General features: G+C 44.1%; 1 protein-coding gene across 5 annotated transcripts in view; it reads left to right on the forward strand.

Moving 5' to 3' along the window:
- Window positions 1-14,531, forward strand: part of UGGT2 (UDP-glucose glycoprotein glucosyltransferase 2) — a 190,882-nt gene that overhangs the window by 67,214 nt on the left and 109,137 nt on the right. For all 5 annotated transcript variants that reach the window (XM_075918804.2, XM_075918806.2, XM_075918807.2 and 2 more), the window contains 3 exons: window positions 4,486-4,605; window positions 8,807-8,892; window positions 11,911-12,046. In XM_075918804.2, the coding sequence (XP_075774919.2) occupies window positions 4,486-4,605; window positions 8,807-8,892; window positions 11,911-12,046 (342 nt within the window). The remainder of the gene's footprint in view (window positions 1-4,485; window positions 4,606-8,806; window positions 8,893-11,910; window positions 12,047-14,531) is intronic.

Here is a 14,531-nt window from a genome sequence, read left to right on the forward strand (position 1 = left end):
GAGATGAGAGCAGCTTTCAAGTATCTAAAAGAGTATCATGAGGAGGAGGAGGAAGAAAAATTGTTCTGCTTGGTCTCTGAGGTTAGGATGAGAAGCAATGGGCTTAAATTGCAGCAAGGGAGGATAAAGTGGACATTAGGAAAAACTTTCTGCCTGTCAGGGTGGTTAAACACTGGAATAAATTGCCTAGTGAGATTGCAGAATCTCCATCACTGGAGATATTTAAGAGCAGGTTAGACGGACACCTGTCAAGAATGAGCTAGGGCAACTCAACTTTGAAAGACCCAGGCGCCACACTGATACTTACAGAAGATGCTGAGGGCCTCAACTTAAGTGTGGTTGCATATGCAAGCAAATATATACAAATAGCTTCTCTCACACTGACAGGCATGAATACAAAGATTAAAGGCAACACAACACACAAGCCCCGTTTAAGTCAGTTCTGCTGATATTAATAAAATGCAATATTTACCTGATTTCTACCCATGTGACAGCACTTTTCATGAGCAATGACAGTCCAAGAATTTAACTATTAAAACACATATCAACAGACGATCATTACACTGACTACTTTTTTGTTTCGGCTCCCACTCACCAGCCATGTATTGATCCCCACATAAACCCAAACTGCACCGCGAGGCACAAACAAACTGGCTGTGGGCAGCACAACGAGTTAATAAATACTTTATAAACCTTTACCTTTTATCTCTGCTGCCATGTCTACTCTCCTTGCTCCATCATCTCCCCTGGTGCCTGCTGCCCCCCAACTCCTCACCCTCCTCTGCTGTCCTGATTCCTGCCCTTCTCACTGCCCTCAGCCCTCCTGCGACCTGCCCCCCTCCACCAGCGCTTCTCTCCCCCCTGTGCCCTCTCCTCCAGTAGCCCCACTCTGATCATGTGAGCTAACCCACCTCATCCCCTCTTCCAACACCTCCATCTACACACCTGCCCTGCCTCTCTCCTCTGGTGCTGGTCCCTCCCCTGCAAGTGTCTGCCCTTCTGCTTCACCCCCAGAATCCCCTGGCACCTGCACCTTCCTTTAGCCCTGCACCCTCCTGGTGCTTCCCCCTTCTCCTACTGCCCCTGCCCCCTTTGCCCTCTTTTTCCTTTATACCCACCCCCTCACCACTCTTTGCCCCATCCCCCTCCTGCCCCTCTGTGCCCTCACACATGCCATGCCCCATCCCCACCCTTCTCATGCCCACCCCTTCTTTCAAACCTTCTCCCAGCACCGCCTCCTCTAGCCCCCAATGCCCTTCCCCTTTCCTCTCCTCTCCCAGCATCACCCTGTCCCCCCTCCCACTGACACCTCCCCTCCTGCCCTGTCCCTCATTGTCTGTACTTGACCCCCTGCCATTTGTCTCTCCTGCACCCCGTCTCTTGGTGCCTTCCCCTGCCCTCGCCCAAGCTCCTTCTCCTTCCACCCCTCCCCCTCCGCCCCCTGTCTCTGCCCGAGCCCCTCCCCTCCGCCCCTTCCCTCCGCACCCGCTCAAGCCCCTTCTCTCCCCCCCCCCCCGCTGCCGCCTCTCTTCTCCTCCCCCCGCCCAAGCCCCTTCCCGCCGCAGAAGCCCGTTTCCTACCTTCTGCCTTCCACGTTGCGGGGCTGGAGTCTGCGCTCAGGCCCCGGAGTCTGAACCCAGAGCCAGCGGGGCCCCACAACATGCCTCCCATGAGTTTTAAAATCCCAGGCTGTGACGTCACGTCATGCCTGGGCGTCCTACCCGCCCACGTGCAACGCCATGCGTGGGCATCAGCAGACGGTGAGGAGGAGCCGCGCACGGCGGGGACAGTCCGGGGCCGAGGGGGACGCTCTGGGGGCGGGGTGGAAGCACGCATGGGGGGTCTGGGGCCTGCTCCAGGCAGAGCTGGGGAAGAGACCCAGCTCCACATATTGGTGGAGCAGGGCCCCCGGCTCTGTAACTCGCCGGCACTCCTGGGTTCAGGGGCCCCCTTAGGTGCGGGGCCTGATTCGACTGAATTGGTCAAATCGGCCTAAGGACGGCCCTGATTGCCAAACCCTGATTTATATATTCGCATGGGTGATAGAATATTTATTTTACATGTTGAATCTCTGAAAACCAGTACTCTCCAGTACGGCAACATCCATGGTCCAGTAGGACCATGACTGCTCCAGGACCAGAAAGCCCAGGAGCCTAATGATAGGAGGGCCAGCAGTGGGACCAGAGCCCCATAAAAGTGCTGGGGCCAGGCTGGAGAATCCCAGCAGCCCGCAGCATCATGAGGCCAGAGGAAGAACCTTGGCTACCTGCAACACCACATAGATGAATTCTGACAGCCCATGGCAGCGTGGAGCTGCAGAAATCTGGATGCCCATGGTAGCACGGAGCCAGGGAAACGCAGCAGCTTGGAACCAAGGGCTGGAGAATTCTAGCTGCCTGCGGCAGCATGGGGCTGCGGAAACATGGATGCCCCATAAGCGCGGGAACAGGGAACCACAGCAGTGCAGGGCCAGGGGCTGAAGAACATCAGACACACATGACAAACCGTTGCCAGAAGACCAGTGGCAGCAGGATGGACAGCCTGGCTGAAGGGAGCACAGAATAGAGGAGGTCAGAGGCAGAGAGCCATCTGGCTTCAGGCAGGTGGCAGGGGATACTTCTCCTGGTTCATAAAAGTCTCTTGTTTTGGGACCGGTCAGGTTCTGATGTTGCCCGACCAGGGAAGTCCAACATGTACGTGTTTTACCTTTTCTTTTATGAGAGAATTGAAATTTGTTTTACTCACTCTGTAGCTCAGAATTATAATCACATCTTTCCTCAGTTTGTATAAAGATAATCGTAATTAAATATCTCTTTTTCCCATTTCCTTGTTCCTGTTAAGTCAGTATTTCATAACATATCTTATTTCAAAAACCTGTGAGTCTTATTTAAAGAAGAAAACTTAAAAGTATTATTATTTCTTGGCACTTTCAGGAAATTTGATATGCTAGCTGTATCATTAATCATTATATGCCATCATACTTTACCACAGGTAATAAAATTCTGATTTTTAAACAAGTCCCACTAGCCCAGGGGTGGACAAATTCCAGCCCTGGGGCTGGATCCAGACTGCAGAGTTAGTCCCTGGCGCTCCCACACCTCCATATTTACTTGCGCCTCTGCAGGTATCGGAGGATCGCAGCTCTGGTTGGCTGTGAATGGCTGTTTGCGGCCAACACGAGCAGCAGGAAGCAGTGTCCCAGTCCATGGTGCTTCTTGCTACTCGCATTGGCCATGAATGGTGATTCGCAGCTAACTAGAGCTGCGACCCTCTGATACTTGCTGAGATGCTGGTAAACATAGTGGCTATGGCTCGCCAGGGCCTAATCCTGCCAGCTGAGGGTTTTTGTTGCCCACCCCTGCACTAGCCTATCTTTATATATTTCAGTAGCATACTCAATATTGCCTTGATCCAACAGAGCAGTTAAACACAAATATTTTTTTAGCAGAGATCAAAACGTTTTAAGCATAAGTTTAAACATGGATCTCAATAATAATAAATAGAAAAATTGTACTTTGGTGACAACTTCAGTTTATTCAAATAAACTTATATTAGGCCAGGTCTGCAATACAGGTTGAACCTCCCAAATCCATGGCAGGGCCACGGATGTTGCTGGACTAAAGAGCCCCAGAGGTGGGAGCAATGAAGGGGTTGAGGAGTCCTGGCTAGCCCAGATGGCATATGGGGAATCACCAGAGTTAGTGGAGAAAGATTGTTGGGAAAACCCATCCCCAGCTTGGGAGCCCAAGAGCTCCCACCCTGGCGAAGGAACCCCCCCAGCATCACCTGAGCCATGTGATTAGGGAGTCCCAGTCCCAGCCAGGGAACCCTTGGCTACAGCTGGGCTTCTGGTAACTGGGCAGCCCTGGCCAGGAACCCCAACAACCCCCCAGTGGCAGAGGAATCCCCTGGCTGAAGAGGGGCTGGCAGAAGTGGGCGGCAAGAATCCCCAGCAGTGGCTGGGAAGGCAGATAGCCCCAGCTGGGGAAACCCTGACTCTGGAGGGCCGGCGGCAGGTGACCCCTGCCAGGAGCCTAGAGAACATCTTGCGGCAGCAGGGGATGGCCACGGCCAAAGGGTGTCCATCAGCGGCCAACTGGTGCCCACCGGGAACCCCAGGAGACCTCAAAAATTAGGCTTAAGGGTTACTTCGAGGGAAGAGTTTTATCTCGAAATAACCCCGTTTTCTCTCTCAAAATAGTGCTATTTTGCAATAGCACCATAATGCAATTATGCAAATGAAGCACGGGATATTTAAATCCCCGCTTCATTTGCAATTTCAGGTGTTGGCATTTGCATTCCTCTCTCTCGAGAGGAATGAAGTATAGACATATCCTTAGAAAGAAATTGGTCCTTTTTACTTGCTCCACCGGATTTTGCAAGAAAATTGTGTATTTGTTAACATGTCTTTGGCTATAGATATTTGAGCCAGGTAAACCTTTGTGGCCTTTTTGAACTACATACTTGCTTTGTTTTCCTTTTTAGTGGGTTAATAACATAGAAGAAGATAACATCTATAACAAATGGCCCACAAGTTTTAAGGAACTGCTTAAGCAGACATTTCCAGGAGTTATACAGCAGATTAGGCGCAATTTGTATAATTTGGTAAGTTTTAAGTTACTTACATTCATATGTTGTTGCCTTGTGTATGAAGAGAACTATGTGTGGATTGATCTTATGTTTTATGAGGAAATTTATAGCACTGGATTTAGTTTTAGGTTAATTAGAAATTCACATTTTTCATTTAGGTCCTTGAAATCTGAGCTATAATTTTTCTATTGGTTAAATATTATATGAATATCAGGCTTGATCTTCAGAATTGCTTAATTTCTGCTGATGCTTTTAACAATAGATGTGGTTCTGAGTGCTCAGTTCTCCTGAAAATCAGACCTTTTTAGTACAAAAAGCATTACATTTCAGTTAAATTGTTATCAGAATTACAACTAATGTTAAATTGTGTACTGTATAATAAAGACTGCTTAATAACAGAGATTTTTTTTAATTTATATGTATAAAAATCATGTAAAATGTCACTATAAATGTCACATTGCCCAGTATAGTTTCTCATGTAAAATAATAATAAGCAAAGATATTGGCTTTGCCCAATTCTTCTTATTCAAACACTTTCTCGTGTGCAGGAGTTGAGGGGCAGAGTTATAGTTTACACATTAAACTTGATTCTAGATTTCCTGGGCCTAGTTGTCATATTAGTTGTCTGTGGGGAAGTTAACTTGTGTGATCTTAAAATTCAGACTTTGTATTCGGGTAATAGAGATTTTTTTAATCAGACACTTTTATATTAGGGAACACTTTAATCTCCTGTCTGTCTTTTTTATTCCCATCCTGGCCAAACTTCAGTATATGTATCAGGTTCCTGCTTGTATTATACAGTACCATGCTGATTTACACTATCAGGTCACCTTGATATCTTCCACAGAGAAAGGTCACAGAGGAGCAACCATTATCATTAAAGTTCAAAGGCATAAAAATTAACACCACCTTCCCTTAGAGATGAACAGGAATTTGTGTTGCTGAAATAAGGAGGTGCAACGGTGACAGGTTAATCTACGCTATACACGGCAGCCTGACTATAAATTGCCCAGTATACATTCATTCCACACTGAAGTACAGGCAGTCCCTGAGTTACGGGGATCCGACTTATGTCGGATCCGCAGTTACGAACGGGGCCCGTCTCCCTGGTCTCCAGCAGACCAGGGAGAGGAAGCAAAGCGGCGGAGCACGCGGGCAGTGGGACAGCTCAGACGTGTCTGGGCTGTCCGCTGCCCACGTGCTCCTTGGCTTTGCTCTGCTTTGCTCCCCGTCTCCCTGGTCTGCAGACCAGGGGGACGGGGAGCAAAGCCGCGGAACACGCGGACAGCGGACAGCCCAGACGCGTCTGGGCTGTCCGCTGCCCGCGTGCTCCGCCGCTTTGCTCTGCTTTGCTCCCCTTCTCCCTGGCCTGCAGACCAGGGAGACGGGGAGCAAAGCCGAGGAGCCCGAGGGCAGCAGGACAGCCACGGCGTGTCTGGGCTGTCCCGCTGCCCCCGTGCTCCGCGGCTTTGCTCCGGACGCCTGTGGTACAGCAGCTGGGGCGCTGCCGGTTGGTCCCGTAGCGCTGCTCTGGGCGCTACTGGACCAACCCGGCAGCACCCCAGCTGCTCTGCCCTAGGCGTCCCCAAGTCAGCCGCTGCTGAAACTGACCAGTGGCTGACTACAGGAAGCCCCTGCCCCGGGCTTCCTGGAATCAGCCGCTGATCAGTTTCAGCAGCAGCTGACTTGGGGATGCCTGGGGTTCTTAAGTTGAATCTGTATGTAAGTTAGAACTGGCATCCAGATTCAGCCGCTGTTGAAACTGATCAGTTTCAGCAGCGGCTGAATCTGGACGCCAGTTCCGACTTACATACAGATTCAACTTAAGAACAAATCTACAGTCCGTATCTTGTACGTAACCCAGGGACTGCCTGTAGTTGATACTTGTAGGAACCTTTGTGTTATAAGTCCTTCCATTGCCCACTCTTAAGTTGCTCAACCTCCTCCTCCCCCCCCTCCAATTTGCACAAATGGAAGTTACCCGCAGGGGAAAAAAATCCCGCTTTAAATTGTTTTGCTATAAATCCAAGTTTTTTTGAACAGATGTTAGACTTATAGCATGGACAGCCTGTACAGACATAATCAGTGAGAGTTAAAAGGAATTTAAGTACAGCACAGAGTAATTTAGGAAGATCAGCTGGTTCCACTTACTGAGAAAAATAATTCATTGGTAATTCCATTGATTTGTGAGATGAAATTTTCACACTCTAAAACATTTTTGTGCTGTGTCAGATAGAAGGAGAGTAAACCGGGATTAGAATGCAAAGTTGCTGCAGTCCAGCAAAATGAGTCTGAACTCAAAGGGCTAATGTGGTTTTGGAAAGGAGAAGAAATGGAGGGAAGCCTGAGTTGCTTCCATTGTGGTGAAATAAGTAACACTAACTGCTGGGAGTGCCCATGTTTGGGAAATTCTATTTTATATATTATATTGTATATAAAAATCACATTAAAAGAATGCAAAGTTTGCAAAGTAAAGCACTTAACAGTTAGGACATCCTGGAATTAAGGATGCACAAGCATTTTCCCTTCTCTTAGTTCCTATGTCCAGTGCCCTGTGGCTGTGAGGAGAAACAATTGCAGGCAAAGTCCTCCTCAGTCCATGAACCCCTTGTGTTCAACATGCTCATTGTAAACACAAGTTTTGGAGAATTGTCTACTGAGTAGGTGCAAATTGAGACTTACAGTTGTTCAAAACTTGACATTTGGGTGGATTTTCATGAGATTGGAAAAAACACTTCCCTGATGATATGGCTGTTCCCTTATTAAAATTCAGATCTCTGCAACAGAGGTACTACAGCTTTTCAGTGAAATGGTTGTACTTTTGTAACATTGGTTTTGAGCTTAATGAGACAAATACTTGGCATAAAAACATTCAGACCAAGTACAACAAAGTCATAAGCAACTGAAAGTATGGTCTTATAGTGGAAGTGTGAGACATTCCCTGATTTTTGTTGTTCTTAATCGTGCAGTCTTAAAGGTACATTCCATTATCAAAGTTATTTCTGCTCCATGTTAATACATAAAATATTGAAGATAAATGTTAACTAGTGTAGGCCTTTTAAAATTAGTTATTAACTAATATTTAAGAAGAAAATTTCAAAATATGTAGTTACTGTCAGTTGTTAATTTTAATTTATTATTTTGATGTGAAGTATAGTTTCTCTGTAGCTGACCATCTTTTCAGTTTTACATTTGTTTCAAAAGTAGGAGTGAAAAAAGATTCTGCTAAAAACAAAATTATTAATTTGGTAATAAAAATGCACGATAACCTTAAAGCACATAATAGTATATAAAATAAAAAATTTTGTTTATAATAAATATGTGCGCTCATATGTGTGTCTATATATAATAGAAAGAGAGTCTGTGTGAGTGCATGTGCACACATATCTAAATATTGGTAAGTAAAAGGCTCTACGTTGTAGAAACTTTACAACTTAATAAAAGGCACCGTTGTGTTTAATCAAAGAGTAGTTTTTAAGGGTTTTTTGCCCAGTTCTATAAAATGTTGTTATAGGTAATGTATGTTAAATAGGAGGCAAATTATGATGAACACTAAACTGGATTACATTGCAGGACTGCATAGCAAAGGTTTTAGTTCTGTAATCTGATTCATGTAGATACAAGTGTCCACTCATGTGGATTAGTTGCATTTTCATCTTCTAAGATTGTAAGTAAAGATGATTTTGCATTTCAAGCTAAAACAAATCAACAACAGCAAAAATAAAAACCGAAAACAAAAATGCAGCAGAGAGAAAGGTGAAGGGTTTTTTTTTTCAAATTAAAAATGTTTCTAATTTTTGCACACAAAGTTAGATGGGATAAATTGTTTAGCTTTATATATTTATTTAGCCATTACTCCTGTTTTTCAAGATGTATTGCAGGAAGTGACAGCATATTTAGAACAAGGTCTAAGTTTATGAAAAAGATATAGCTCTCTACATTTCAAAAAGAGAATTGTAATTTCACAATTATGGTGAAATGGAGTTGATGTTTATCTCTAAATGTTCAGTTTTTAATACAAATACATAAACTCTGAAGTAGTTTGCATATGTACTCCTAATATTTTCTTGTGATGAATTTCTGAGATGACAATAGAGAGCTGTATGTAATGCTACACAATTCCTTTTGAAATCTCTATACTATATTGTATTTGAAGTCTGAAAAAAAACTAAAGAGATTATATAGTAACTATATTATGTACTTTTTTTTCTATTAGATACTGTTTATTGATCCTGTCCAGACACATGCAGTTGATTTTGTGAAACTAGCAGAATTATTCTTTCATCACAATATACCACTTAGGTAATGTAAAATGTCAGTGTTAATTGATAACTGCTTTTTGATTAATATTATATTTCCCTTTTCATCTCCCGTTTCAACGGAACCCCTCCAGTGCTCACAATTACCAGACACCTCACTAGCAGGTTGGAGGGCTCATCTACAGGATCAGGTAGTCCAAGTCAGGTGGACACCGGACAAGCAACACAGACACATCAACTTGCTAGAGCTCAGAGTATTTCAGTATGCATGCATGTGCACTTCTCTCACATAATACACAGCAATACCGTCCACATACTGAAGAACAACATGATAACAATGCACTACATCAACAAGCAGGGTGGCATCTGCTCTCACCAACTCTGTCGGGAAGCAGTACAGTTGTGGGAATGGTGCATTCTCTGTTACATTAAACTCATAGCCACATTTATTCCAGGCAAAGACAATATGTTAGCGGACGATCTCAGCAGGAACTTCTCCCTCAACCATGAGTGGGAGATGAACAGATCAGCCATCAATCATCTGATTTGCAGATGGTTGTTCCCTACGATGAACCTTTTTGCCACACACAGAATCTCACTGTGCCCTCATTACTGCTCCAGTATGGGACTGGGCCCAGCTCTGGCCAAATATGTTCAGCATCACATGGGCTGCACCCCTAACATATGCATTCCACCGATCCCATTGTCAGCCGACGGTCAGGGCAGTGTGTGTGTGTGTGTGTGTGTGTGTTACCGAGAAAAGGTTTAACGTCTGTATCTTTACTGCTAGAACCGGGATCCCGTCGCGGAGGGCAGCCAACAGGCTGACAGACACCCCAGAGTTTATAGGGAGAGCTTATTACATCTCAGATTTCAACTGCTAGGATACAGGATCCCTGTGCAGCAGGCAGTCTAGGGAAGACTGAGAGATGCCCCAACAGATCTGTCCCCTGGGAGGGACCCGATCCAAAACGCCCAAGCTCTTCCTATATCTGTCCCTTATGACCGGCTGAAGTTCTTTTAAATTGTGCTTGGTTCTGTTACAGCAACTGAAGGAGTCGGGTTAAAGCTTAAACAGTTACAGGTTTATTAAAGAAGCTTATAAATCATATGGTTACAATGGCTATTGCTCTATTTCTTAACTGCTAGCAAATATAGATCTTAAAAATGGTTACAAAGAAAATAAAGATAGAAAACAGAAATAATGGTACCAAGTGACAGCTTAATCTTTAAAGAGCTCTAAGTTTATGTGTACACTTAAGACAAAGGACCACATCCAGGTACAATTTTTACCCCCTTCTGTGCCTCTCGACTCCAGCGGGTCAAGCCAGGGCCAGTCCCTCAATTCCTAGGAAAGATGAATACGAGGTGGGCATTGCTTTGGAACTTCGGGAGGTCAAACACCTAACCTGACCAGCAGATAAATGGTAGATTGACACTCAGAGTAAATGTGCTGCTGGACCCATCTTTATACCCATAGGGGCCCGTATCCTCTTTCTTATCTAAGATACCAGATTGTACTGGTCTGTCTTTGTGACGCCAGTTCTTAGAAGCAAGTTTCAAGTTAATTTACACTTGCAAGAGAGATAACTAAATTGTAAGTACTGGACACTTTTTTTTTTTTACTGGGCAAGAGATTCCTCCTCCGCAGACGGCTGTGTGTTCGTATCAATATGGGTTTCAGTCAAGGGCACTCCTCAGCAGCCTCTTGGTCAGCAATTGGCGTATCTCTGTTTACGGCCATTCAGGGTCACGCAGCAGCCCGGGCCTTCTGTTCAAGGCTTTTACTGCTCTGTGTGCCCTGCATGCACCAGGCAAGCAAAAATGGATGTTACAGGGGGGTTCCTGTCTGGCTACACCCACTCATCTAGAGAGTGATATTAAAGATAAAGGAGGACAGAGCCAAAGTGATTCTGCTGGCACCAAGGTGGCTAAGACAGACTTGGTATCCAGCTCTAGTACACATGGCCAGACATCTACCACCTCACCTCACTGCTCACGCAACAGAACAGGAGGATCCATCACCCTGCCATCCAGTGCCTTCACCTGCGTGCGTGGCTCCTTGCTGGCTAACCACAACAGAAATCTAGTGTCCTCCAGAAGTTCAAACCCTTCTCACGAACCTCCCCTCTGCTTTGGAAAACAGCATGTCCGGGTCAGAGAAGGAACTTGGGGGGGGGGGGGGGGGGGCCGCTGGACGCGCATGCGCAATAGCCTCCTCAGAACACACACCGGCTCCCTGCACGCATGGCCAGCCAGGGGCACTGCTGTCACAAATCTCGGGCTCAGTGGCACTGAAGCACCTCAGATGGAGCACCCAGGGGGACAACTATCTCGAATAACTCCAGTTACTACACAGGTAAGTAACTGTCCCTTCCTCAAGGTGGTTGTCCCCGTGGGTGTTCCGCCACCCACCCTCCTCCCCTCTGCTTTGGATTTCTGCTTGGGTCCGGATCTGAGAAGAACTGACGAGTTGGCTGGCCACGCATGCACATTGCACACACCATGCGTCTTGCATCTGAGCCTTGCACACGCCGCCAGCTGAGGGGGCACTGCTACTAAGAATCTCTGGTGGGAGCAGCAGAGCTGGCACACCCAGGATGGAGCACCAATGGGGACAGCCATCTTGAAGAACTCCAATTACTGCATAGGGTGAGCAACCTTCCCTTATAGGGCGTATCTAGACTACACAGAATGGTCAAAAGAGGATATGCAAATTCTGCAGATCTTTCGAAAGTGTGATCAGAAGAAGAAATGCAAATTTCTGTGGAATTTGCATATCTTCTTTTAACCATTCCCTGTAGTCTAGATGAGCCCATATTCTCTCCGAAATACAGGACACTCCCTAAGACTGGGATATATGCTTACAAGACTGCAATCACATAACCAGCCTCCTTTCTCCAGGAAAAAATATCGCAGATATTAATTTGTAGAATATTGGTAGAAAATCCTTGCATTGTTTGTGTTTGAACAATCATGAGAAATTGCAGTATTTTCATTCTGTTTTCAATAACGTTTAAAAGCCAGATAATACTTACCAAGAATTTTTTTCCCTCTACAGAGTTGGATTTGTTTTCATCCTAAATACTAATGAAGAAGTTGATGGGAATAAGGATGCTGGAGTAGCTCTTTTTAGAGCTTTTAACTATATTAGAGAAGAATCTGATACCACTCAAGCTTTTATCTCCATGATAAATGTTAGTGCCTGTAAATAGATAAAAATAATGCATAATATTTTTTTAAAACTTTTTGCTTTCCTGTAAACGCAGAATTTCCCCTCCTTGTGACTGCACAGTATATTTTCTTATCCTTCAGTTAGAAACAAAATTGATGTTAGATTGCTGCAGGATGTCTTACTGAAAAGTATTTTCATGCTCCTCACATTCATTTTGGTAATATTGTCTGTCTACACATTTTCTTCAAGGATGAAAAGAAGGTATTTTAGTAGTCAGTATTTTCATTTGGAGTCATAGTTCTGGGCTTTTTATATGGCTTTTTCATGACTGCCTTATCATTTGTGTTGTGGCACACATTGGAATAATGATATTTGAAGTTATTTAGGCCATTCCTTATGCTTTATAGAAGCGGTGCACAACCCAAGGGGGTCGCTGCTGTCTTTTGGGGGGTGGGGCACGCGCAGCACTTTGACTCAGACCGACCAGTATTTTCTTTTCCAAGCATGGCACCCTACGTACATATGGCATGTACCACTACTTTATAGGACTTCTGTGGTCATTTTATACTATAGAAAATGGGGCAGACTGGATAAGCCTTTTTTTTTATATAAGCATTTGCCTAGTCTACTTGACTCTTCATATCTCTAGAAAAGCATAGAAATCATTCTGGCTCAGAGATTGCAAGAGAAGTCTGTCATGCTCTGCAAGAGTGGGTGGCTTCAAAGGGGAAATTTAGGGAGTATTTAGGGACATACACAGGAAACATTGGATGACTTGAAGCATAGGAGATCTGCAAGGACTGTTCACAAAATATTGAACTAGAGAATAGGGTAGAAACAGATTTTTAAAAAATTTGTAATTGTATATAATGTATTTTTTAATTTTCTTTGTCCAGTACCATTCTCTAGGAGCAGATGTATAAAAACTTACAGTGATGAATGCATTACAGATTTCTTAGGTAGGTAGGTAGAAATGGACCAGAGAGGAGAAACTGGAAGAGCACTTTAAGGGCCAGACTCAAATGTGAACAGACATCTCTTCATTTAATATTATTAGAGAGATACTATTGGGAATTTTGTCAAAATGGGAGACTTTATTCTCTAATGGGAGAATTTAGACTTGGAATTTATTTGAATCAATTATATAGGAATTATTTGCAATTTACATTCTAAGCAAGGAGAAAAATTGAACAGAGAAAGGCTCTAGACCTAAAGTGGATAAATAACCACTTCAAAAGTATTTTAGGTATAAGTAGAGGGACCTGAGGGAATAGAAGAAGGAATTTATCAGCAAAGGAAGCTACATAATGGAGTTTAGAAAATGAAGGAATTAATTGAGACTTGCTCAATTAAATTAAATAATAAGGGATTTTTTTAAATAAAAAGAATAAGGAAGGATAAGATTTGGCTGCTGTATACCATGGAGAATATAGATGATCTAGATATATCTCAAATACCAAATAAATACTTTGCCTTGATTTTCAGTAAAGATTATAATATTGAATGTAGGATGGCTGATGGAAATGGGTGTATAGAAATGACCAAATCTGGGCACTGGATAATTTTCATGCCAAAATACTGAAAGAACAGTAATACTGTGATTACTAGTCCAGTAACTGCGATTTTTAATACATCTATCTGTTCCGAGATAACATTGTATGACTAGAGAACAGCTAACATTACACAGGATGAACCTCTTTAGTCTGGTATCCTCAGGGCCTGACTGGTGCTAAATCAGAGAATTTGCTGAACCACAGGAGGTCAATATTGTGTAGCAGCATTACCTACACTTCCACTGCTTACTGGTCTCTCAGAAGATATTTAGGGGTAAATTAGAGCTAAATAACAACACAAAACACTGAGAGTCAGGTCTGGTGGCTGTAAACAAACTTTCTGAGACTGCAGGAAGCTTAGCCATACCCATGATAAGTGGACATCCAGCTAACTAAAATCATTCCAGACCATGGATGTTGCCAAAACAGAGCACGCTGGACTAGAGAGGATAAACCTGTACCTATGTTTAAGAAAGGTTAAAAAAGTGATGTAGTCAATTACAGATTTATACATCTAATCTTGGTAATTGATGAGACTTTGGAATAAATTGCGAAGGAAAAAATTTTGAATTCATGGAAGTAAATAGAAACGTGGATGTAATTCATCATGGATTTGCCAAAGGAAGATCAGATTGTGCCAGATCTACTTGATTTTTTTGATAAAATAACTGGTTTTTAGAAGAGAGAAATGCAATAGTTCAAATATGCTTGAACTTCAGTAGAGCATTTTACACACTGTGGAAAATAATTAAGTTAGGGTATGTCTACACTACCCCGCTAGTTCGAACTAGCGGGGTAATGTATGCATACCGCACTTGCTAATGAAGCCCGGGATTTGAATTTCCCGGGCTTCATTAGCATAAGCGGGGAGCCGCCATTTTTAAATCCCCGCTGCTTCGAACCCCGTGCAGCGCGGCTACACGGGGCTCGAATTAGGTAGTTCGGACTAGGGTG

This window comes from Pelodiscus sinensis, chromosome 1 (genome assembly GCF_052426305.1).
Source record: "Pelodiscus sinensis isolate ZL-2025 chromosome 1, ASM5242630v1, whole genome shotgun sequence".
Taxonomy (NCBI): domain Eukaryota; kingdom Metazoa; phylum Chordata; order Testudines; family Trionychidae; genus Pelodiscus; species Pelodiscus sinensis.